Source organism: Pollachius pollachius (assembly GCF_949987615.1).
Source record: "Pollachius pollachius genome assembly, chromosome: 13".
In the NCBI taxonomy this organism is placed as follows: domain Eukaryota; kingdom Metazoa; phylum Chordata; class Actinopteri; order Gadiformes; family Gadidae; genus Pollachius; species Pollachius pollachius.
The window spans coordinates 15,398,459-15,423,618 of record NC_136946.1 but is presented as its reverse complement, the minus strand read 5'-3'; the positions used below and the strand labels follow the sequence as shown (position 1 = coordinate 15,423,618).

The 25,160-nt window shown below is 46.3% G+C and overlaps 1 protein-coding gene across 1 annotated transcript; it reads left to right on the top strand.

The window, feature by feature from the left end:
* The first annotated feature begins 1,026 nt into the window (after positions 1–1,026).
* On the top strand, positions 1,027–23,759 carry zbtb10 (zinc finger and BTB domain containing 10). The gene is given in 6 exon segments (XM_079749579.1): positions 1,027–2,153; positions 9,254–10,277; positions 13,177–13,242; positions 18,153–18,328; positions 20,401–20,571; positions 20,573–23,759. Coding segments are annotated over 6 exon segments (2,244 nt in total). The 5' UTR covers positions 1,027–1,463; the 3' UTR covers positions 20,690–23,759.
* Positions 23,760–25,160: the final 1,401 nt, after the last annotated feature.

Here is a 25,160-nt window from a genome sequence, read left to right as displayed (position 1 = left end):
GTTGAGAGGAATTGGGATGATCCAGAGGGATATATACTTTATATAGACATGTATACATAGTTGTACATCAAGTAACTTAATACAATCACCCATGTAACTGTATAATGCGCTAATTGTGGTGTACAGAGCCATTTATATGCATTTAATTATTAAGTAACGATAATGGCTTTTTTTAAAGACAACGTTGGCTTTAGCAAAGACAGCAGAAGCAAGACAAATGCATGAAGTTCAATATAAATTAATGAATATTTAGAATGGGCAGTTATATCCATTCGTTGATGCAGAGAGAGAGAGCGAGAGAGAGAGAGAGAGAGAGAGAGAGAGAGAGAGAGAGAGAGAGAGAGAGATTTTTGGGGTTTATTTTTTTCACCTGCTTTGGCAATGTAAATGTATGTTTCCCATGCCTATAAATCTTTTTTGGAATGAAATCGAAATTAAATTGAGATAGAAAGAGAGAGGAGTGAAAGTCAGAGAGAAGGGGGAGAGCGAGGTATTATCATGAAAGCCTGCCACCTGCTGGGATCGCTTTGTGTTGTTGGAGGTCAAGGTAAGTGAGCTGCATTTGCGGAAACGTTTGACGTTTACAAACAAAAACACACGAACACACACACACACACACACACACACACACACACACACACACACACATACACATTACTTAAAACATAAATACGCAAACATACACGCAACATACATCACAACCCAAGTAGGCAGCGATACTTAATTAAATACATATTTTTATCATATATATATATAATTATATATAGAGAGAGCGAGAGAGAGATAACAACTTATTTGCAAAAAGTTTGAAATATATTCAGATTAAATGCCATTAACCGTACACCATACGAACGACGAGTAATAAACTCTGCACATTGAGTTTAATTACACCTGCTTTTACACCTTATCACGCTCCCGCTGGCCACTTGTTGTACTTTTTTCATTCACTCTGAAAGAAGCTCGTGACCAGCATGAATCGTCGTCTGTAGTTGATCCACGGGAATAAAGGCAGTAACCCCTGTTCGCCATGAGGCTTTACACGCCGACAGGGGTTTATGGGTCGAGGACAAGCAAAACTAAAGATAAAAAGCACGCGGAAAATGGGTGCAGCTTGTAACACAAAGACCCCTTGGTGTTCGACAGCACCCCCATCTTCCTTTAACAGAGCGCGCCCCCCCTCCCCCTCCACCCCCTTTCTCTGGTCGTGGTGCATTATGGGGAAAGTCGTTGCCATTCGACCTCTGCAGGGCCTGCGCGGACGCAGCTAGAACCCTGAAATTCATTATGCCTTTAAAACCCTTATTTATTTCCGCATAACCTACACACTGTCACCGGGAGCCCGCCGCGGAGAACAACGACGACCGTCCACCTCATTCGAGATTTTAACCAACACAATTTATAGATTTGAAATTTGACGGGGAGAATACAGTTGGAAGAAGTGAAGATTTCAATATATTAAGAAAATGTCCGGAGAGAGAAACCGCAGGACGCTTGCTTTCCGAGGAGGTGGATTGGCTGCAGCGGGTTCCAGCGGTAACGGTGGGGGTAAGACAAACAGCTGTGAGGCCTGGGCCTGTCAAGAACAACATTTGAACGGTAACAAGCCCGATCAAGAGGGGGACCGGGACCTGGAAGCGAAAGGACCATCGCAGGGAACAGTGGACGGCACCGGATCTGTCAGCGATAGCACTGAACCCGAGTTGGAGGAAGAAGAGGACCCGGAAGGGGGTAGCTGGGCAGCCGACGAGAGTGACGACCGCGTCGGCTCTGTGGAAGGGGAAAACGACTCGACGGAGCGAAGCAGCGGCTCCGCAGAGAACTGTCCGGGGAACAATTTAGACTGTGTGTCTGGGGGGAGCGGAGGGACGGGACCCGAGGATAACAGAGTCGAGGCTGGCTCCCGGAAATCCTGGCTTAAGATGAGACCTCAAAAGCAACTTCAGAAACATTCTCTATTTCACGCGTCGTGGTTGCAAGAGTTTCCATGGCTCAAATTTTGCCAAGAAACGGGACTCATGTCTTGCTCTTGGTGTCACAACATTGCCACCAAGAACAGCGACGAGCTTGTGAAAGGCAGTCGGAACTATAAGCGGGCCTTGCTGCTGAGGCATCACCTGTCTTCTGAACACGGGAGGAACGACCCGACCAAGCAGGTAGCTACAGTCTTCACGCTCGTCCATGTCTTTACCTACTATATGTCAAATCTGTGGTTACCCGATGGACTTAACACTGCGTGTTTTGTATCCGTAGTCTTTATGTATCTAAAGCAATAACATTGGACGACTATTGAAACTTTCGTGAATTACTTAAGACAGTCTTATTCCCAGGCTAATTGGCTAACCTTAGCCCAGCTTAACCTAGCTAACGACTGACATTAGCCTCGCGTTAGCCGGACGCTATCTGTATTACCAGAGTTGTTGGGCAGTGGCAATAGTGTCGAAAAGCCAATAGCTAAGCTATTGCCAGCTAACGTTGACCGGGTTTTGGATAGCAACACACCGGAACCCTGTCCTTTACGCTAACATGCTTTTGTCCGCGAATAAACAAATAAAAACTCGCTGTTTGACAGACCTGTCAAAGTACAACCACAGGCGAAATGTTGACACCTGCTACTGACCCTCTCATCTCATGATTATTAGGGTTGCTTTACCACTTGAATCGCACGCTATACGACTTTTTATATTCATTTTTATTATAAATGGGTAAAATAAATGTCCTAATGTAAGTTATACCACAATGGCTTTACAATCATGGTTCACTGTTCAACGAACCCCTTTGTTGCCTCAGCAGCTGACTTGATTGCTAGCTTGCTAGAGGTCACACAATGGCAAGGGCTCGACCCTTAGCAGCCTTTGGGGGACCGCACCCCTAACCCACCCCCTCGTTTCTCCTTGTTCCCTAGCATGCAATCTCGCTGGCTCGCAGTCCGGTATGACCTCTGGCGCAGTTCTTCCCCCTCCTATTGGGGAACTAAATTAGAGGCATTGTGCTAGAATGACTCCCCAAAATCCATACATGGTGTCACTTGGCGTGCTGGACAAGGGGGGCAGGAGTAAATTATGTTCCCTGGAGCCTGACAGCTTGCCTGGTCCAAATACAAAAGGCTTGAATGAGTAAATTAGATGTCAGTAAGATATTTTCATGAGATCACCTTATGCTTTCCACAGAAGCATACAGAAATACAGCCACACCCTATATGCACAGTTCTGAAGCCGTATTTACCAATTTTGAGCTATTAACTTACATGTAAGGAAAGAATAGAATGTTCCCCTACTGCTTAGCCCTAAAACCAGCAAACAAAACGCATCAACAATGTTGGCATTTACTTAAACTAAATTCATATTTGCTGAAACGTATCATGCATTCTTTTTTTCAGTAATGTTGTCATAAACCTAATATTTTATTCACTATACTATGCCAGATGCTACAGCAAAGATGTGTCCATCTTTAGCTCTGTTGGTGTATAATTCATTCTGTCCTGGCTCTAGTTAGACACATGACCCCGCCCCACTATACACACCCTGGTTTGATCAGAGCTGTCAGAGGAATTAAGAGCAGTACACCGTTTGACTCTAATTTGTAAGTGAAGAGGATTGTACTCCCACTTTTAGTTCTTACCCCCTCTACACGCAATCACTAATCAGAATGACTTAGAGTGAGCCACTGACCTGTAAACATCTCTAATTGGTAAGGAGCCCAAGAGAAGAGGGTATTAGGGGCTTGTTCGTGTTTTACTCCCTAGCAACGAGGACCCCTGGCTGTAGATCTGGAGGTCAGGGCAGCTCTTCTTATGGTGGAGCATGCTGGAAAGGGAGGAAAAGCCAGTGCCTCTTTATTGGAGATGATTAGATTGTGATAGTGCATGAATTTAATTTAAGGCAGTCGAGTGGGCTAAACTTTGACACCGCCCTTATGTCTTCCTTTATTCGCTTCAACGTTTTGCCTTTTGTGTTGTTATACTCTGTGGTCAAAGTTCATCCAAATATGAACTCCAGTCCTGAATGTGGGATCAAGCTACTTTTGTATTTTAAAGCCAAACATAAAAGGAGGAATTGGGGACAACAAGCCAATGTCTTGCGCTTTTCACCCATTCCTGACATTAGTCAGGCCCCAGCTGCATTGGTTAACACTAACTCGATTAGCCCCAGCAGTCTGGGCACACTAGGGCAGCTGTGGTAAAGGAGGGTTTTCTTTGAGAAGGAGACTGTTGTCCTTAAGTCTGTTTCTTTTTCTCCCCCTTTTTTGGTGACTGCATTCTGAAAGGTTAAGAATATGGCAAGGTACACTACGGAGATAAGTATCTGAGGTCGTAGGAAACCTCTTCTCCCATTAAATTCCCCTCAAAGGAGAAAAAGAGGGGATTCTGTTATTTCATTATAATTATTGGTGAGTCTTGGTTAACATCACACACAGCTATTAAATGTCTGTCTCAAAGAGGCGATAGAGGCTGAGGAGGCAGGGACCCCACCCACCCCAGGCTGGTGTCTGTTAGATAGATGGGCTGTTTATTGGGGGCCATGGGTCGCCAGGGTGTGTACGTCAGTTAGTGTGGGGGGCCAGAGGGAGAATTCTTCTGTTTGAATCAGTCTGCGAGCTTGCCTCTCTCTCTCTGTGGGGCACTGTGTTTCTTTCTCATTCCCTCCTTCCCTCATGTGTCTAAGCATTGTCAGGGGACTCGGGAGCCGATTCGGCGCGGCCCACCCACACCTTGGGCCGAACACACACTGCAGTATTGTTCCGAGATCTGGGGGGGAGATGGGTCTGTTGAGGGGAGAACCAAGAGAGTGGGCGAGAGAAGAGAGGGGGGGATAGAAGGATGAAGATGGCCTTGGGTGTGGGCTAGGACATGGGCGTGGACTAGGTGAATACGGGTGGGGAGGTGGGTAGGTGTGTGTGTTTCTTTGTGTGTGTGTGTATGTGTGTGTGTGTGTGTGTGTGTGCGCAATGCTAACCCAGTGCAAATGGGTGTGGATGTGTGTAGTTAGTTTGCCCTAGGGCAGTGAACTTCGTTCAGGTCTGTTCCCGTTGTCTGTAGACTCCTCCTGTTCTCCGGGTGCAGTCTGAAAGGGGGTTGGGGGTCCATGTCAGCTTTATGCTTCCAGTGCTCTTAACTTACAGGGCCACTTCTCCTCCGTTTTTTTTTATCTGTAAATCAGCCTCCATGGGCTGTTAATTTCAGAATTGGGGAGGGAGCATCCCCGTTTGACCTAGATCAAAAGCATTCCTCGTTTCCAACCTCGCTTCATTCTTCTTTCCCCCCCCCCCCCCCCCCCTCCTCTCCGTCTGAATTCTTCAACCCCCCCGTTTTAAACATCTCTGGCTCGGATTAAACATGCAGGGTTTTGTCGCCATATTGTCTCTCTTGGCCCCGGTGTGCAGCGGCCTGGCCTCTCAGCATCTGCTCCACAGTTGGCCTGCCGGTGCTCTCTCTCTCCCCCTGCTCCCTGCCTTACACGTGGCACATCTGGACTAGGAGAACCGATGCTGATGATGGAGGCCAGAACGCAGCAAATTGATCCTGTACCAGGATGTCCTAGGCTGACTTCAGCACACTCATGCACGCACATAAAACAACCTGTCTCTGCCAGGCCAACACTCCCCTCTTAGTCTCCTAATGGACTCGGCAATATGTGATGGATTAATGCCGTTGGCTTTCCTGGTAGTTTGATAACCACCTGCAGGGCGTTTTTTTATATTGGTAATAAATTATTTGTTGTTTTTAGTGTCGTCAAATAACAACGAACATGTGTTAAGTATTAAGGGTGTAACGTTTACAACGTTAGGCATCTGCCCTGTTTTTGAATGTTTACTATGCGAGTGAATCAGATGTAACCTGTATCAGTCAGATAATCTATTTAAAACTTACAAATCACTGTTTCACAAACATTTTTTAGCTTTAATAGGCATCCCTTTCTAGTTTCTACCTTCCAAAATGCATCCCACAATTGATCTGTAACAAACTGGTCAACTGCAACACAGAACATTATCTACAAATCCTCTGCACTTCCAAGCAAAGAGGCCGGCACTTCCACACTATGTTCCAGAAGACATTTCTAAAAAGACAATTTAAAAAGGTTGCTCGGAGACGTCATGCAGTCGCCCCGGTTAGGCTTAGTTCAAAACTTGACATGCCTTAACAGTCCCGGGTTTCTCACTCAACCATGAAGCTGGGTCTGAACGGCTGAATGGAACATGTTTCAGCTCTGTATGGCTGGTGTCACTATAAACAATGCCCTCAAACTTATCCGTGGTCATGCATGCTTGTTTATTGGGAAATGCTTTATACTGGGCCAACGCTGCTGTTTACAAGGACTGGTACATATTTATAACATATAACAGGTTTGATTTATTTGATACATCTTATTCAAATTGAATTACAATGAATTTATTCAAACGTAAAGATGTATGGATTCTGTTTTGTCTCGGAGCCAATGTATCGAGATGCATATCTAATCATGCTTGAAGGAGAGATTCACATCCCTATTAAGTATGTTTATTAACTTGTGGTAAGACAGTCATGTTTTGTTAACTTATTGCCACTTGACCATGCAGTGCATGCAACCCGTCCAGAAAGAAAAACAAAAGCTGCCAGGTCTGTTATCAAAACAAATCTACCATCCTCAAAACCCATGTTCCTGTACACCCAGGTCCCATTACACCCATGTCCCATTATACCCACGTCCCATTATACCCACGTCCCATTATACCCATGTCCCATTATACCCACGTCCCATTATACCCATGTCCCATTATACCCAGGTCCCATTACTCGTATGTTACCCCTTCACCCACCTCCACCTCCATTCGTGTGACTGGTGCTGAGGGCCGCTGGGAGCCTGGGTGTAAAAGCAGGGGAGTGCAGAGCTCTTCACAAAAGGGCCCACAGTGAGTGGACAATGAGCCCGGGGCTGAACGCGCCTTATGAAAGGCTGAAATGGGGTGACCCAACTCTCGCTGCCTCCTTCACGTCTCGCCTTCCATCGCTCTCTCCTCCTCAATGTGTCCTCCCTTGGTATTCTCAAGGCTCTTCTTCCCCTTCCTGTCGTAGTTCATCTTGTCGGTCGGCTCACTCTCTTTTTTTCGTGTGTGCCAGCTATCATTTTACGACCCCATCTCTCCCACTCTCCATTGCTGTGTTTTTCCATCACCCCCAATCCGTCCTTCTCTTCAAGGCTACTTACTTCTACTTAAAGAGCAATTGAACCCCAAAAACGTGCATTTATTTTAAACGTGGTAATGTGTCTTGTGTGATCGTCGACATAGAAATCGATGCCATTTTATCAAATGTTTCTGAAATAAGACCCTAAATTAGAGAACTGGAATAAAATCGCATGCCGTTAAATTTGATGTATGGGTCAGAGAGAGGTTTAGGCTTCCAGGACAGCTATAGTATAACACCGCTCCATCGCTCTATCCTCCGCTGTCTCCATCTATGGCTCTCTTACTGTCGTCCCCATCTCCGCTGCTCCCCTCCCCTCGCCCTCCTCCAGCTGTGCCACATGATAACCACCCGCACACCCCCACCCACCCACCCCAATACTATCCTGGGCCGTCCCTGACCGGAGATACCCAGTGGAGTGGTGCTGGTGGTGGTGGTGGGGGGGGTTAGGGTGGGGACCTCAGAGAAATGGATTTAATCTGAATCACTCGAGTTGAAGCTCCAGCTGTGTGTTTGTGTGTGTGTGTGTGTGTGTGTGTGTGTGTGTGTGTGTGTGTGTGTGTGTGTGTGGGAGATAAAGAGGGATGAAAGGAAGGGGTAAAAACTGCAGGGCTCGAGCAATGTGAATTATTCTGGATTAGGACATCTGCTGCGCAATTCTAAAATGAGCCCGGGAGAGTTATATGTCGGTCATTGAGACAGTGAGTGAGAGGATGGCAGTGAGTTTGCGTGTTGGTTTTGGTCATATCATATTGTCAAGCACTGTACCAAATTCATCTGCACGTCGGTTCTTTTGGACCAAATGTGTTGAATTCTAATGCATCCGTGCATATTCATGAGGAACCAGTAAGTGGTGTGCGTGGGGGTACACACACACACACACACACACACACACACACACACACACACACACACACACACACACACACACACACACACACACACACACACACACACACACACACACACACACTCTCCGTCTCTGTACCAGGCTGTCCCTTTGCCCTGCTGCAGGGGAATTTGGGAGGAATATGGTTGATGCAGGGAGAAAGAGTTTGTTGCCCAGTTGTCCTCCCTTCCTAGAGTCAGGTAGCTGGAACAGCCTCCTAGCTCTGATTAAGACCACCTGGCGTCTTACGCGCTACTTCCAGCTAAAGTGTAAGCAAAGGAAAATCACAGGCTGAAAAATGTACTAGCACACAGTCAGTATTAACTTGGACTGAAAAGGCTTGGATGTATTGACTACCTTGACATGGAGGTGAGATTAAAGGAATGGGGATGAACCCTGGTTCCTTAAACCTCTTTTCTCCTGTGTCCATCTGTCTTCTGTACCATGTGGTAGATGGGGTGGTAGGAGGTGGACTTTGTTGGAGCTTATGCGATACGGTCTCCAAGGTTATGCTACACAACCAGACACTAGGGTTGTTGGCATTGTTGTTGGGAACCCTGATCCCTTCCCCAAACTGAAGCCTGTAAAACTAGTTTTACCCAAAAGGCAGGTGCACTGGTGTCAGCATTTGCAAACCATGGGCGTGAACCAGGGAGCAGGGGAAACAAATATCATGGGCTGGAAGACTGCGTTTGCATGTCAAGAAGAGTGTTTACATTCAAATGGTCCTGTGCCATGTTCCAACCTGTGTGATGTACAATGTTGGGCGTTTTTATCCTTTATTTTAGTTTCTGATTAAAGCTTGTCGTTTACTCTGAAAGGTAAACACTGTCATCATCTACTCCGCCCCATGTCATCCGAAACCTTATTCTAGTTCCTGTATGCTCATAATGCAAGGGTTAGCGGCGTCTCTCAAAGCAAAAGATCTGAACCGGCCCAGGCTCACCTAAAGCCATCTTTTGGCCTAAATGTACCCCTTCGGTTTGCCTAACAAAATTTGCAGGTTTCCCAGACATCTCATGTTTTCCAGCAACACTGAGCAATAAAAATTAGTACAGAGGAAAGGAACCAGGACAACAATCCCCCAAAAAAGTATCCTTGTGTGGTTATCGTAAAACGTTGATGTACCATAACCGATCTATCAAGCCCGTCTGCCTGCTCAGCTCTCAGTTCTACATTAACCACCTCTCTCCTTTATCCCAAAGGATTCAGAAAGGACCTCCGAAAACTCCAGCCCCTGCAACATCCCCCCGGAGGAGGACTATCGCAACAAGCCCAACGAGAACTCCTACTGCTACCAGCTGCTGCAGGAGCTAGACAAGCAGCGCAGGGGCGGCATCCTCTGTGACGTCAACATCGTGGTGTGCGGCCAGGTGTTCCGCGCGCACAAGAACATCCTGGTGGCCGGCAGCCGCTACTTCAAGACCCTCTACTGTCTGTCCAAGGGCGACGCCCAGGACCAAGGCACAGTCACGCACCTGGACGTAGCCGCCGTCCAGGGCTTCTCGGTCCTCCTCGACTTCCTCTACTCCGGGAATCTGCTGCTGACCAGCCAGAACGTCATCGAGGTGATGTCGGTGGCCAGCTACCTGCAGATGACGGAGGTGGTGCGGACGTGCCGCGCGTTCATCAAAGACGCCCTGAACATCAGCATCAAGCAGGAGGTCCCCGACGCCGTGGTGGTGGACTACAACAAGCGGCGGACAGTCACCACCGACGGCCACCCGCTGGACCGCAAGCCCAGCAACTTCTGGGCCACCAACATCCTGTCCAAGCTCTCCATCAAAGCCAGCGGCACAAGCAGCGGCGGCAGCAACGGCACCGGCGGCCCGGCCAAAGAGGCGTCCGAGGCGGTGAAGGAGGAGGTCAGCGACGTGGAGCTGTCGGCGGCCGGCGGCGAGGGCTGTGCCCTGGGGGCGTCCGGGGGCTGGGGCCGCCACAACGACAGCTCCCCCTACTCTGCGGACGCCAGCGAGACGCAGGGCCACGACGGCCAGGGGCAGGTGTTCGTCTGGAACGAGCCGGCCACGGGCGGCGCCGCGGCCGCGCCCGCCGCAGCCATAAAGCGCGAGGCGGCGGGCAGCGGCCGCAGGAAAAAGCAGGCGACCACCCGGCGATTCGTCTACAACGTCCAGCCAGAGCCGGAGGAGGGCTTCGACGAGGGCATGTTCATCCAGCCCTCGGCCTCCTACCCCCGGGAGGACTTCTCCTACCTCTCGGAAAACGCAGGTATGACGCCCCCTGTCCACCCACGACCAGTCGGGTCCCTGAGTGTAGTCCTAGTAGCTCTTTAAATACATCGAATGCATGCAAGCCTCATGCGTTCCTTTTTTTTTTACGTGCATAGAGAAGACTCATGTTTATTATCGTAGGTCATTCTACTGTTTATTGATTTATATCCGTCCACAGTGGTTTCCAGATACCAACATTACTCTATCCTAATAATAGGCTTCAGATGACCTTAGTATCACTGCAGATCCCAACCACATAACAAATGGTTCTCATTAAACTAGAGCAAAATGTTGAAGATATGACCCTGAGCCGGGTTTGCAAACCAATTTCACCAGGCAATCAATAACACATTTATGTAAACGAATGTCCAAAGGTTGACAACAGAACAGATGAACATGAGCTCTGGGTTATTAAGTGTCTTCAACAAATTGTCCATCCCCCAAGAAGTCAATATATGTTAATGTTAACTAATATCAGTTATTAGCATTACCATGATCAGTATAGTAGTGAGTATTACCTAGTTAGGTGCCAATGTGTTCATAGACTCCTTATTCCAGGTCAGAATTAATACCCCCTCACGAAGAGGTCCATGCAAATGTCAACGCATTAATTCAACTACACTCATACACTTTGTCTATGTACCTATTATTACCCCTCCCCTGCATCTATTTCATTGCAGGGCTATAGTATGAAAGTATTACATACAGTGCCTCTCATAATCTCCTCTGTTTCCACCCTCAGCTTCATGCTGCCCCCATTAAGAGTGTGTGTGTGTGTGTGTGTGTGTGTGTGTGTGAGGGAACGGGCGAGCGAGCGAGCCTGTAATGTGACGAGAGAGAGGGACTAGCCCTATCTAATGCAGGATAATGAAGAAAGCGCAGGGGAAAAGCCCCCAGCACCCCCCTGCCCCTCTTAATGCGCTTCAATGCTCTTAGTGCCTTGGACTCCTCCTAGACCTCTGTTAATGTATGAGGGAGGTGTACAGGGGTGCTAAATCTGGCTTTACACTCTTCAGTATGTCTACATGTATGACTGCATGCGCGAGCACCGGCCCGCTGTGCCTGTTTAGCTGTTGTTTAGCTTTGCGTCCGTATTAATTGATGCGTGTTTGGTTGTTCCATATATAGATACGGTGGACGTTCCTGTGGGTCGTAAGTCACAGTAAAAGGTTTCTGTGGGCAGGTGTTTACTGCGTTATTATAATTGTGTTTTTATATTGGAAATTCACAGCCTTATGTGGCTTTAGCTGCTCCGCTTTTTGCTTCAGCTTTTATTTTATTTGTTGAGTGACGTTTTCTACACAATGTTCATTGCGGACAAAAATAGTTATTTCAGGCGGATGCGTTAGGGAGTTCAGAACTTGACCTCACACACTTGCATACATGGACATATATATATTTATATCGAACTAACTTGTGAATGCATGTGTACACCACAAAATGTATCGCTGAGCTTTTTTGACATATTTTGAGTTTTTTTGTGACTTTGTTTTTTCTACGTTGGGCTTCCTGTTGGGCTGGTCAGTCCAGTGTGTGACTGGAAAATTAACAAACAACATACTTTCATTGTCTTTACCCCAACGTACCTAGTCCATTCTGACCCAAATCAATTTACACCAGGCTCCAAAATGGCAGTACTTTCTTTCCTACAGGGATGTTAGCCGGGTGGGTCTTGCTGCTGTTAAATTGTGGGCCCTGCTTAAAGACCAAATGCAAGGCAAATGTTTTGGATTGTGTTTTGTAGTGAATTAGTTACTTTAATGGCATCAGCCTTTCCGCCAATTCGATCCCTTGTTTATATCCATTTTTTTAAGACATGTGATCGTTTTCTGGGCTAGTACAGACAGAACACGTTATGGTCCATGACGAGTGGTAGAACAGGACTGCTGTGTTCCCTGTGGGTTCTAGTCCGGCGCTTCCCCAAGTTGACCGAAACGGCAGATTCATTTTTGGGCCCGCTCCAAACATGACGGTTGGATTGTTTCAATGGGCTATTTCACCCCCAAACACACTTATTGTATTATGAGGTGGGGAATTTGCATACGCACGGTTGAAACAAACACACACACACGCATGCACACAATGAACCGCGAGACCCTAATAGGTGCAAAGCTGCCAGAGGCTGCCGCCTCCCTCCCTAATCCACGCTAATGCAATGAGGCTGTCCGCACCATTCCAAATATTGACCCAGGGAGAATGGACACACACAGTGTGTGTGTTGATTCACTCACACTCACACACACACACACACACACACACACACACACACACACGGTGCTGACCAGCACACACATGCCCACGCACACACAGGTTGCAAACACACACGCACGTAAACACACACACACACACACACAGGATGCAGACACGCACATACACACACAGGATGCAGACACGCACACACACACACAGGGTGCAGAAACGCACGAGTGGCTACAAAAGTGGAGTGTAAGCCGAGCCCATGTGAGGGCTTGACTCTGTCGTTCACTCATTAACCCCCCCCCCCGCTGCAGGAGGTCCGCTGGGAGGGCCAGGGGCCTGTTGTCTCAACACAACAGTACACTCTGGCCCTGGGAACAAGCCACTTAGCATAGTGTGTGGGGTTGGTGCAGGTGGTCTGGGACAGGTTTTGTTTGTTTAACTCCCTTTGTTAACCAACAGTCTTCCATTGTGAAAAGTGTGAGAGGATGGGTTGGGGACGGGGTTTGTGTGTGTGTGTGTGTGTGTGTGTGTGTGTGTGTGTGTACACAAGGTGTTCTGAGGTGTGTATGTAACCCACACCCAGGTTTTCCCCGCCACGCACACACACTCACACACACTCCCAAGGCCACACCTGCTGCTTCTTTCTCCCTTCCCTTCTCTCCTTGTGCTAATCTCTGGTCCCTCCCTCTTTTCCCCAGAGCTGGCCAATCAGATCCAGTACAGCGATCTCCAAGACTCGCAGCAGGGGGAGTCCTGGGAGAACGGTAGGTTGCTCTCTAGCCAAACGTACTCGAGCGGTGCACAGCCTAGCCCCGCCCCTTTCCAAGAAATACCCTATCAGGAGACTGGGAACACGGCAGTCAGGTTTGGTTGTCATTGTTGCAGTGTGTCATCAATGGTATACAGTTGTAGTTGATGGAAAATGGCAAATTGGCAAATGGAATGAAATAATTGTCTAATTTATAGTGCGTATCTTTCCCTGCCTGTACCAGCCAGCGGAGAACTCTGCTGCAAAATTGTGTTTTATCAACCAATATTTCCTTTTTCATTTCTACATTTTATTTAGTAAAGCAATAAACTAAAGATCACGTAGAATTGCCTCTAGAATTGATGTCTGTGGCTTTGGGATCCACTGATGAGTCCCATTCGGTAACTGCAGAGCAGCAAGGTTTCTGAAGGCACCCCGCTTCCATAGTATGAGAGTAGGCCTACTCGTAGTTATCACTGCACAAATAGGTTTTGATGAAGTTGTGCGACAGGACTAGAGCTGTTCACCCGAAGTACAGTCAAACTGGTGCTGTTGGGGCTGACGCATCGCCATTAAAGCACAAACCATCGTTACCTGTTCCACTTGTTTATCCAATGTTTATCCAAACCTTTTCTTATTAGTAGGTAGATCTGTTTAGCAACGGACTAGTGCGGGAGCCACCCAGGAAAACAAGTTCCTGGGGAGAACCGGAGAACATTTAATTACAACTAGAAAATGCATTTCCTGTAGGAAATGCGGTGAGTGCTGTAGTACAAAGTGCACTGCTGGTGTGTGTGTGTGTGTCTTTAAGAGAATAGCGAGCTGGTGCTTGATTAAAAGAGGCCCAATAGAGCAGGAAAAACCGCCCAATCTGGCAACACTGCTGAACGTCCTCACGCCCCAGCGTCACCGTAAATCAGTAAGACCAACTGAAAACGAAAGCCGGTCTGAAACTAAAACTGTGATTCTGAAGAAAGTATAAATGATATATCGAAATTCCGTTTTGGATATTATTGTAGATACAAGTGTGTAGATTTGTTAAATGGTTTGAATGAAGGTAAACGGTTGAAAAATGATTGAGTTACGATGTCTTAAGAAGTATGAGTGTCAGAATGGGCAGACGGCTTCAAGAAAAAAAAACAGCTGAAAACGAAGCCGGTATGAAACTAAAACTGTGATTCTGAAGAAAGTTTAAATGATATTGAAATTCCGTTTAGATATTATTGAAGATACAAGTGTGTAGATTTGTTAAAAGAAGCGTGCGATTCCAAGCTATTCTGAACATTTTAAATTGGAATGGAGTCTCTAGGGGAAAAATTGGGGAAGGAGATAGGTCCCAAAGTTTGTAGAAAATAAGAAAGAAAAAGAATAAAACCTAAGAAGAACAATAGTTGTTTGCCCTGGCCATCATCCCCTGGTACACATGAAGGTAACCTTACCGTCTACCTGCGGTTGGCAAATATGTATAGGAATTAAATTATCGAATCAGTGGCTTTATTTATTATTTTTTTATGAAAATTAAAGCATTCGATTAGTGAATTTAGATTCAAATACCTACCATACAAATTAATATACGAATATTCAGGCTCAGCACTAGACAGTACATATATCCCCCTGTTTGCGGATACGGACACTATTTATTATTGGCAGTAGTATAATTATTTGTTGATTTATGAAGCGCATGCGTTTATTTTTGGTAACCGCTGGGTATCGGCCAGGATCGCATTTATAGACGGGTACAGGAAATGGCTCTAACAGCTCCAAGGCATGGGCTGAACAGGAACTTGGCACTCGCCGACACCTCATTCTTGATCTGGTCTTTCTGCTTTTCAGAGCGGGGTGAGTGTTCAAGACTCGGACAGAAACAGCTGTTTGCAACGTGCACAGCAGCGATCCGCCGTAGCCGAGTAGAGGGAAAGCGTAGTCTTTTGCGACTAGTAGAAGTCGCCAAAACACCAAGCAAAAGTTGCAAACATACACGGCAATTAAGCTGTTACTGATTCTGAAAAACGTGACTTAAGTACGGTTGCCTGAGTCGATGGTGTGCTTTGTGAGCGTCTGTCCTGTGGAAGCGACGTGGCTGGTGGATGGATGTGGAGGAGGGGCCTGTGGAGAGGGATTTAAGGGGGTCAGAGTCTGCTAGCCAGGCAGGATTAGGAGGCACAGGCGTGGCCGGTGGGAGGCAGGATCCAGCCGGTATAGAGGCTCCTCTGGGCTCCACTGTGACTCACTTCTGTACCACCTTTCTTCAACGCAAGCTCTAACCAACTTGATTTATTACTGGAGGAGCTGAGATGCTAGCATGTGATCATGGCGTTGCCTTTAAAGAAAAGGCCTCTGTGTATGTCAGGGATGACCCCCACTTTACACACACACACACGCACGCACAGACACACACACACACACACACACACACACACACACACACACACACACACACACACACACACACACACACACACACACACACACACACACACACAGGGGAATACATGGGTGCCCTGCTTCTCATCAATTTCCTCACCCACTCTCCAACCCCCTAGCAACCTGCCCTGACGACGCTGCTGTTGTAGGTGCTCGGGCTCAAACAAAGGGCCAGGACAGGTTGTTCCCTCTCTCCAATGCTCCCCCCATACCCTCTTGCTTCTCATGCTCTATTTCTATCGTGTGTGTGTGTGTGTGTGTGTGTGTGTGTGTGTGTGTGTGTGTGTGTGTGTGTGTGTGTGTGTGTGTGTGTGTGTGTGTGTGTGTGTGTGTGTGTGTGTGAGAGATCTGTTCAGCAGCCTATAGCGGATCAATGGGTAACCAGGTTATTTGCCAGCTGTCCATGGTGAAATGTCAGCAGGGGGGCCCCTGGGGCATCGTTAAGCATGGAGGCGGGGCCGAAGCCCATGTCGTCTCACCTCATTTTCACGCATTGAAATGGCTCCGTCACACCAGGCTGACTTAGTCCTTTTAAAAGGGTTATCGATATGTGTGCGTGAGTCCTGATTTATGGCCGGTATTATTAGCTAGAGCGGGGTCCTAAGGCTATTGCTGTTCGGGGACACAGAACGTTGCAGGCATGCAGTCTGGTCACCTTTTGGAAGAATCTGCTGTTTTGAATCCTAAATAGGTCCCCCACATCAAGGAGATCTAAAGTTAACATTTGGGGATGAGGAGGGTTAGGCCGGGGGGGGGGGGGGTTGATCTAGGTTGTAAAAGTTGAATGAAGGTAAAGTAATCTGTGGGAAGACTTGTTCACCTTTCTGTTGGTCTACTACCCTGCAGACTATTCAATCCAATGAACACAAAGGTTTGAGTTGTTCACCAGGCAGAGATACCTGGTGATTATCTTATCCGATGGCTGAATAAAAATGAGTAAGGTCTGCTCATGTCTCCGATCATAGAGTGATTGCATTTAGAACTATTTTCGATGCCATCGTTTGCTACAATGAATGAACTCGGGTCAAGAACTTTTGTCACTGATTTTGATTACTAATGCTGTAATGATAATGTGAACTCTGTTCAAGGCTGACATTACAAGTGCAACGTCTCAAGTTAATTTCTTAAAATGTTAGCTTGCTATTTTGCACGCTATCTCCCTTTTGCATCTTTACATTTTAGATTTTCTGCTGTATTTAAGGTCTCCCCCTGAATCCCGTTCCACTTGTTTTCGGAGTCAGATTACTGTATTGTCTAGAAATCACTAGTACGGGAGAGTTTACAAATAATCTTTCATTAGTGAAATGTCCCTTAATGATCAAGGTTCCTGGTTAAAGACCAGAGAGATGTTTTCATTCAAACCTGTACCTCAGACCTAGCAACAACAATAGGCCTGCAAATGACTGCTTGTTCCTACATTAACAGGCGTGGTATGTGGCGTCATAAAGCTTTGCATTGGGTAGTTCCTATATTTACATGCAAGGTATGTAGCGCCATAAAGCTTTGGATTGGGTAGTTCCTATATTAACAGTCAAGGTTTGTAGTGTCATAAAGCCTTGGATTGGGGGCCATAAAATTGATATTCCTTGTAATATGATAAGAGTTGGTCATATTGCTTAAAATACCAAAATATATTTAAATAAGATATTACTATATTGTGACAGGGGAGAGAATTAAGTATTAAGCCAACTCAGAAGTGAACAACAGGATGCAGTATAGTGTGTTTAGTGATCAGGATGGAGACTCAGGATCCCTCTCCGTAATTCAAAAATTCTAGAATGCTAGAATTCTAAAATAAATAGTGTGAAGCAGAACTTATTCAAATCCCTGTGTACATTCTGTTTTCCAGTCAATACGATCATTTTGCTTGCAAACAAAATATTTTATTAATGAAAATGCATCATTTAGTACATTTTCGGTGCGCCCCTAAAGTTCAATATGCACACATATTTTCCACTTGGGGAAACTGGTCCATGTCAAGCCCTGCCCTATGTGTTTGACATAAAGGCTGTTTTCATGCTGTTGACCACTAGGTTAACCGATGGATCCCTGACCTTGATCTGTACAAAGAGGGTATACGCAACTTCCAATGATATTGGAAGTGTCTTCTGTGACTGTGCCCTTCACATGCATATGACGACACTGTACCGGATAAATACCGGCCGAAACCGCAGTCAGGTCATACTAATACATTTGAAAAACGGTCTGGAATGTCCTGTTACCAGATCGTTTTACCAGTATTTCCCTCAACCCAAACACTTCCTCCAACACCCAGAGTTAATCAGTTAATAATCCAACAAGGAAGTCAAATATGTTTTTCTTTCATGCTTTCACCTCACCTTACCTCACCACTGGCAAGGGTTAGGGAGCTGTCAAATGCAAACACTGCAAATCATCCCAGCACAATGGGGAAAAAAAACAGTTGCCTTTTCAAATTAAAAGCGCTTGCAGCATCCTCATGCTAAGGGTTTGTGTGTCTCCCCCCCCCCCCCCTGTTTGCAGGTGAGTCCTCGGACCTGGCCCTCAACAAGCTCAAGTGTCCTCACTGTAACTACATCGCCAAGCACCGGCGCACGCTCAAGAGGCACCTGATCATCCACTCCGGCGTGCGCTCCTTCAGCTGCGACATCTGCGGCAAGCTGTTCACACGGCGCGAGCACGTCAAGAGACATTCCCTGGTACACACACACACACACACATAGAGACTCACAGACACACGCACAGACACACGCGCAGACAGACACACACACACAGACAGACACACACAGACACACACACACACATAAACACAAAGACACACACACACACACACAGAGACACTCACTCACTCACTCACTACGACATGGTCCACGGCATTCGGCTGCCAACATGGCGCTACCTTATGTGGTTTGCTTAACCGACATGTTTTTTTTATTTTGTATCCTTTTTCAATATCTCCCTAAAAGCTACCAGACTGCTTTTTTTTATTTATGTTTTGCATGAGGAGAGAGAAGGATTTTTTTTGATTTGTTCCTCGTGTAAAGAATGAGAGGGTACATGGGAGTGTCTCCGCTGCCAACCCACTTCCTCCACCATACTGCATAATAAATAGCCGCTGAAATCTGTGAATGTAGCCAGACATTTAGTAGAGCCATGGCCCTTGATTGGAAATGTAGTGGTGGCAGTATCCCATTATCTCATGAATGCTTAACAAGGCGTTGGGTTTATAGTTTTAGAACTTGTTAGATTGTCCCCTATATCGTTGCATTAGTGTTGTTCAACACTACCGGAATCAGCTACAACTAGGCTGGGTGGATTCTTGAAAGAGTTGATCATCAATATTAACCCCTTTACACACTGTCTCACTGTCTGTCTCTTTTTCACTCTGTTCCCTCTCTGTCTTCTCCCCCCCCCACCCCAACTCTCTCTACCTTCCCCCCACTCTCCCTACCTTCCCCCCCACTCTCTCTACCTCTCCCCCCAACTCTCTCTACCTCTTCCCCCCCCCCACTCTCTCTACCTCCTCCCCCCACCCTCTCTACCTCTTCCCCCCACTCTCTCTACCTCTTCCCCCCCCACTCTCTCTACCTCTTCCCCCCCCCACTCTCTCTACCTCTTCCCCCCACTCTCTCTACCTCCTCCCCCCCCACTCTCTACCTCCTCCCCCCCCCCACTCTCTCTACCTCCCCCCCACCCTCTCTACCTCTTCCCCCCCACTCTCTCTACCTCCTCCCCCCACCCTCTCTACCTCTTCCCCCCCCCACTCTCTCTACCTCTTCCCCCCCCACTCTCTCTACCTCTTCCCCCCACTCTCTCTACCTCCTCCCCCCACTCTCTCTACCTCCTCCCCACCCTCTCTACCTCCTCCCCCCCCCCCACTCTCTCTACCTCCTCCCCACCCTCTCTACCTCCTCCCCCCCACTCTCTCTACCTCTTCCCCCCCACTCTCTCTACCTCCTCCCCCCACTCTCTCTACCTCCTCCCCACCCTCTCTACCTCCTCCCCCCCCCCACTCTCTCTACCTCCTCCCCACCCTCTCTACCTCCTCCCCCCCACTCTCTCTACCTCTTCCCCCCCACTCTCTCTACCTCTTCCCCCCCACTCTCTCTACCTCCTCCCCCCACCCTCTCTACCTCTTCCCCCCCCCACCCTCTCTACCTCTTCCCCCCACTCTCTCTACCTCCCCCCCACCCTCTCTACCTCTTCCCCCCACTCTCTCTACCTCCCCCCCACCCTCTCTACCTCTTCCCCCCACTCTCTCTACCTCTTCCCCCCACTCTCTCTACCTCCCCCCCACCCTCTCTACCTCTTCCCCCCCACTCTCTCTACCTCCCCCCCACTCTCTCTACCTCTTCCCCCCACTCTCTCTACCTCCCCCCCACTCTCTCTACCTCCTCCCCCCACTCTCTCTACCTCTTCCCCCCCACTCTCTCTACCTCCCCCCCACCCTCTCTACCTCTTCCCCCCACCCTCTCTACCTCCTCCCCCCCCCACTCTCTCTACCTCCTCCCCACCCTCTCTACCTCCTCCCCCCCACTCTCTCTACCTCTTCCCCCCCACTCTCTCTACCTCCTCCCCCCACCCTCTCTACCTCTTCCCCCCCCCACTCTCTCTACCTCTTCCCCCCACTCTCTCTACCTCCTCCCCCCACTCTCTCTACCTCTTCCCCCCACTCTCTCTACCTCCCCCCCACCCTCTCTACCTCTTCCCCCCCACTCTCTCTACCTCCTCCCCCCCACTCTCACCCCCCCCCCCCCCTCCCCCGCCCCAGGTGCACAAGAAAGACAAGAAGTACAAGTGCATGGTGTGCAAGAAGATCTTCATGCTGGCGGCCAGTGTGGGCATCCGCCACGGCTCGCGCCGCTACGGCGTGTGCGTGGACTGCGCCGACTCGCACCAGGCCTCCCAGGGCGGCCTGGAGGGCCTGGACCCAATGGAGTTCGCCCGCGGACGACGACGACTTTGACGGCGAGGAGGGCGAGGAGGGAGAAGAGGCGGACGACGCGGCCGACATCGACCAATCAAACTGGGGCGAGGCCGCCGCCCCCCCGGACGACTGAAGTTTGTGGTTTTTCCGACGTTTTTCTTTGTTCTAGTTTTTTGTTTTCTAAGCAAGCTTAAGAAATTAAATGAGAGTTTTAAGATAATTTTTATTTAATGTTTTAATATATATTAGAGGACGAGTAAATACAACTTAAAACTCTAGCTGGTAAACAATCAACTACTCCAAAGTGCTATCCAACCGCGAGGTTACGTAACGCGTTTATGACAAAGAAAAGGCGACTACAGAAGCTTTGGTTTAACAGAGGGTTCCTCAAAGATGTACACATTTTATAATCCTTTGAATATGTGCTCAGTAGAGTTTTTTTTTAACGAGGCCCTAATACGAAAAATCAGGTTCTTTCTTGGTGATGCGTGTTTTTTTTGTTTTTAGTCTTTTCCTCTTTTATCCGGGTTAGAGGGTGGGTGATAGGGTGTACATAGTGTTAAGTCACGATCGGCCAATCATTGCGAGCGAGAGAGAGAACGAGGGAAAGAAAAAATAGTTAATTATTTAATTTATGAAGAGGTTGTAATGGTCTTATTTGAAATGCTATAATTGTAAGTCGTGTCGTCTGCTTCTGCTAGCAGAGAGGCGGCCGTCTGTGTTCTGTTCAGCCTGTGTGCGCACCGCTAGCCGCGAGTGTTTAGCGCACGCCGGCGCCTGAAATAATTAGCAGACAGGAAGATTTATTAACTTTGCTATGTAGATTGACTCGTTTTAGACGCGCTAAGGTTGTCGTCGTCGTCGTTGTTGTTGTTATTATTATTAATATTGTTATTTTTCTTTCTTTCTTACCTGCACAATCTTGGAACCAAATATCTGTTTTGTGACGCTAATGTATCACAGCCATATTTATGATTAATTTAAGAGGGCTGTGCTATTGTGCCAAGCAGACCGCACACCAAGATATCGCAGGAAACCTAGAACTACTGAAACACGCTTAAAAAAGAAGAGGATGGTGCAAGACTGTTTTTTTAAGCTGGGGGGGGGGGGGGTTTGGGGCGTGAGAAGAGATGCAAAATGAAAATGAAAGTACAAGGGGAAAATGTTATCGCTAGCTTTATACAAATCACAGCGTCACAGTAACACTTTATTATATTTAAAAAAAATAAAGCATTTTGACTTTCACTTAAAGCTTGAATTTTGCCAAATGACGAAAAAAACGTTTGGTGCTGTAACGCTTTGTCGCAAAATACTGGACCTACAGGCTGTATATGATAATAATCATAACGCTTAAACTGACTCAGTTATATATATATATATATAGATCTACGTGTAATCAGCTTAAACTATAGAACACTGTTTTGCTACGGCGACTATCAGGTATGCTTTGCCATCGATTCTTTTTCTACAAAAAAAAGCTTTCATTTAATGCACACGCATACCGTTTTGTAAAACCTCGGGCAGTAAGTTGTCATGGACCTAAGCGGACCGCTCTACCTGATACATGGTTGTCTATTGGGTACTGAGCTATGGTTAAAACGTTCCCCAAAACTTAAACGGATCGGACCAACAAGCCGTTCACAAAACCAAGTTCAAACCTTTTTTTCTTTTTTTTTCGTTCATTATGTTTATTTTTAACTTTTTATCAATTGTTGAATTGAATTGGGCTAGAAATGTTTTTCTTTTTCTTTTTCGTTTTTGTTTAGCTCTGCCAGGCAGAAAAACACTTTGTTCCGCATAAAGTGAAGCTCTATGGCCCCTCATAGACATGCACTTAGCTTTTTTGCGTTCATGAAAATCATTTGTTTTTATGTTCTTAAGTCTCTTTTGCTTTCGCTGAAGCAGGTCTGAATGGAACTATATATATTTAAATGGATATATATATATATACAAACTGTTGTGCTCTTCCTCCAATGCGCAACTTTAGTTTTTTTATTACACTTTTTGTTTTGTTATTTAATATTATATATATATATACATATATATATATATATATAAATGTGTTGACTCCAAAATGCAATCAAGACTGTTAATTTCTATTTGTCCAACCAAAATTGTTTTTTTTTGTAATTATTGTTGAAATGTATGAGAAAAGCCAGCTGACAACTTTTATAGCGTAGAGGACCCTTGCTTGTGTCTGTAATTGTTGAGATTCGTTTTCCTGTTTTTATGCTACAGAATCATTCACTTTACCCTCGATGCGTATATCGCTTTTTGTCCTTTCTAAAGATGTGTTCTGTCTCTTTTTATTCATTAAGCACATATTTTCTAAAGAACACACGGATTGTTTGCGGGTTGAGACCTCGGATGGCCATTTATGTCTGTTTCTGCAGTGGATTATATGTGATGAAGTGCTACTGACGCACGGTGTGTGGTTTCACTCGATTGCTCTATTGAAAGATGTATTTTATTAAAGCATAGAGATCGCTTCCTCTAGTACATTGACCCCTAAAGAAATCACAGGGTGGAGTTATATAATGGATATATATAAATGAATATATATATATATACATATAAAGAGAGATTATAAAAGCAGAAGGTATATATAAATAAGATATTTAACTAGTGAGTTTCCTCTATGGGACAGGTCCACAGTTAGCTCTCCACACCCCTTGAGGTGGTTGTTCCGTGATCTTTGACCTTTCCGCTTTGTTGTCACTTGTGTGCTTGTCATACCATGCCATCCGGTTATCCAGATTTTGTTTTTGTTTTTATATATAAATATATATATACACACACCATCCTACTGATTTTACTGTAACGGATGAAAGCTAAGAAAAAACCCTTGATGTTATTGTTTTTAGACTTTTTATGCTGTATTTGTTAAAAGGACACAAAACACAAAATACAAACAGATACACTACAGATATAAAGAGGTTTTTTTCCCCGGCTGTATTTTTTTACGCTGTCGCAAAAAACAAAGGTTGTATTTTTCAATTTCTCGCGATCTGTCGCGGTGATGCAAGACCCCGGGCCACACCTCAGTCCCTTCCGAACACAAAGCAACAATTCAGGTTACTCTTTTTACGTTTTTATCAAAGGTTTTCGAAGATATGGAACTAGCCTACATTCTCCTTTTTTCTGTCTCAATTGTACTACTGTTCCTCTCTATACTACATTTTAAGAATAAAACTTTGATATTGCTTTAAGTCCCTTTTCTTTATTTATCATAGTTCAAAATATTTGTCTATTCTCCATATTGTGTCTGTATGGTATTGAGTTACACAATGACTCCATACATATCCAAATGATAAACAATTTGAGCAAATCAGAATCAGAAAGGTCTATCGCCAGGTTAGCTTCAAAATTAGTGTGAAATGGTGTATTGGTGCTAAACATAATGCTAAATATAAAATAAATGCGCACATACATATGTTAACTTAAGCGGGAGATTTCACTGTCAAGCTAAAGTACAGATCATCTCGTAAAGAACCGTCATTGTTGTCCTTGAATCATTGTTAGACAAACATACCTGTAATCATAAGCCATCTTTTGGATCCAACTCCTGATAATTCTAATCATAATAAAAAAAATATGGGGGGGGGGGGGACTTCACACAGGTCGACTCTGAGGCTGTCTTGCATGCTTTTAAGAGCTGTTGACGTGTGCTGCTTTTTCCAGCATTTGATGCTGTTACGTTGCCCTCTGCTGGTGGGGAAATAACTCCGTTTTACATTTGCTCAGAGTTGCGCTACTGTCCAGTGCCTCCAGAGGGCAGCATGGGGTTGTAATTTGTAAGGAAGAAAAAAAACGTTTAGATCCGCGGTATTTACTCGGAGCTCGTTGCCATCACACCACAATAATAACTAACACTAAAAGTGGACTGCAGGCATTCATTTGAGATGAGAGGCGTCAACGAGCTGTGATCACCATGGCAGCATTGTGTGGTTCATTGTGCACGTCCAGAGGCTGAGAGAGTTTATATAATTTGACGGAAACACTAATGACTCAATGAGGAAATGTCGACCATATCCAAGGTGTTTCTAGCATGTCGGGCTCGTTTGGTTAAGTTATCGGAACATCCGAAAATGCTGTTTTTATGTAATTACTAGTTTTTGTGCATTTTATACGGTCAGTACTTTAACTGTAGGCCGATCAAGAGCAACCGATCGGCCCCATCTGAAGGTACATGGACTGGCGTTAGAGAGGGGGATCATTTCAATGTAGGCCCACTATGCTCACTGCCACAGTAATCTGTCGCCCCACATCCATTACGATAAATATTTATCCCTTCACGGTTTGGCGTTTCCAGGGAACTTGGCAAACTGCAAATTATTTTTAGCCGTGATGGTAGACCTTGTTTTGGTTACTTCACTTTGAATGTATTTTCAGAGTGTTGGGACAGGGTTTTCTTTCTTCAAATTTACACGGCAGCTTGTTTTTCATGCCGAGAATAGTCTGTTCGCATCTCCTCGGCCCTGTGTGCTTTCCCCCTCTTTTGTACATAAGTGTTTGTGTACGCTGCTGTACCCGCTAACCAAAACACAGGCGGAAAACATCGTCCTTGTGGGCAACCGTACACACACTGGCCTATTCTTCACTGT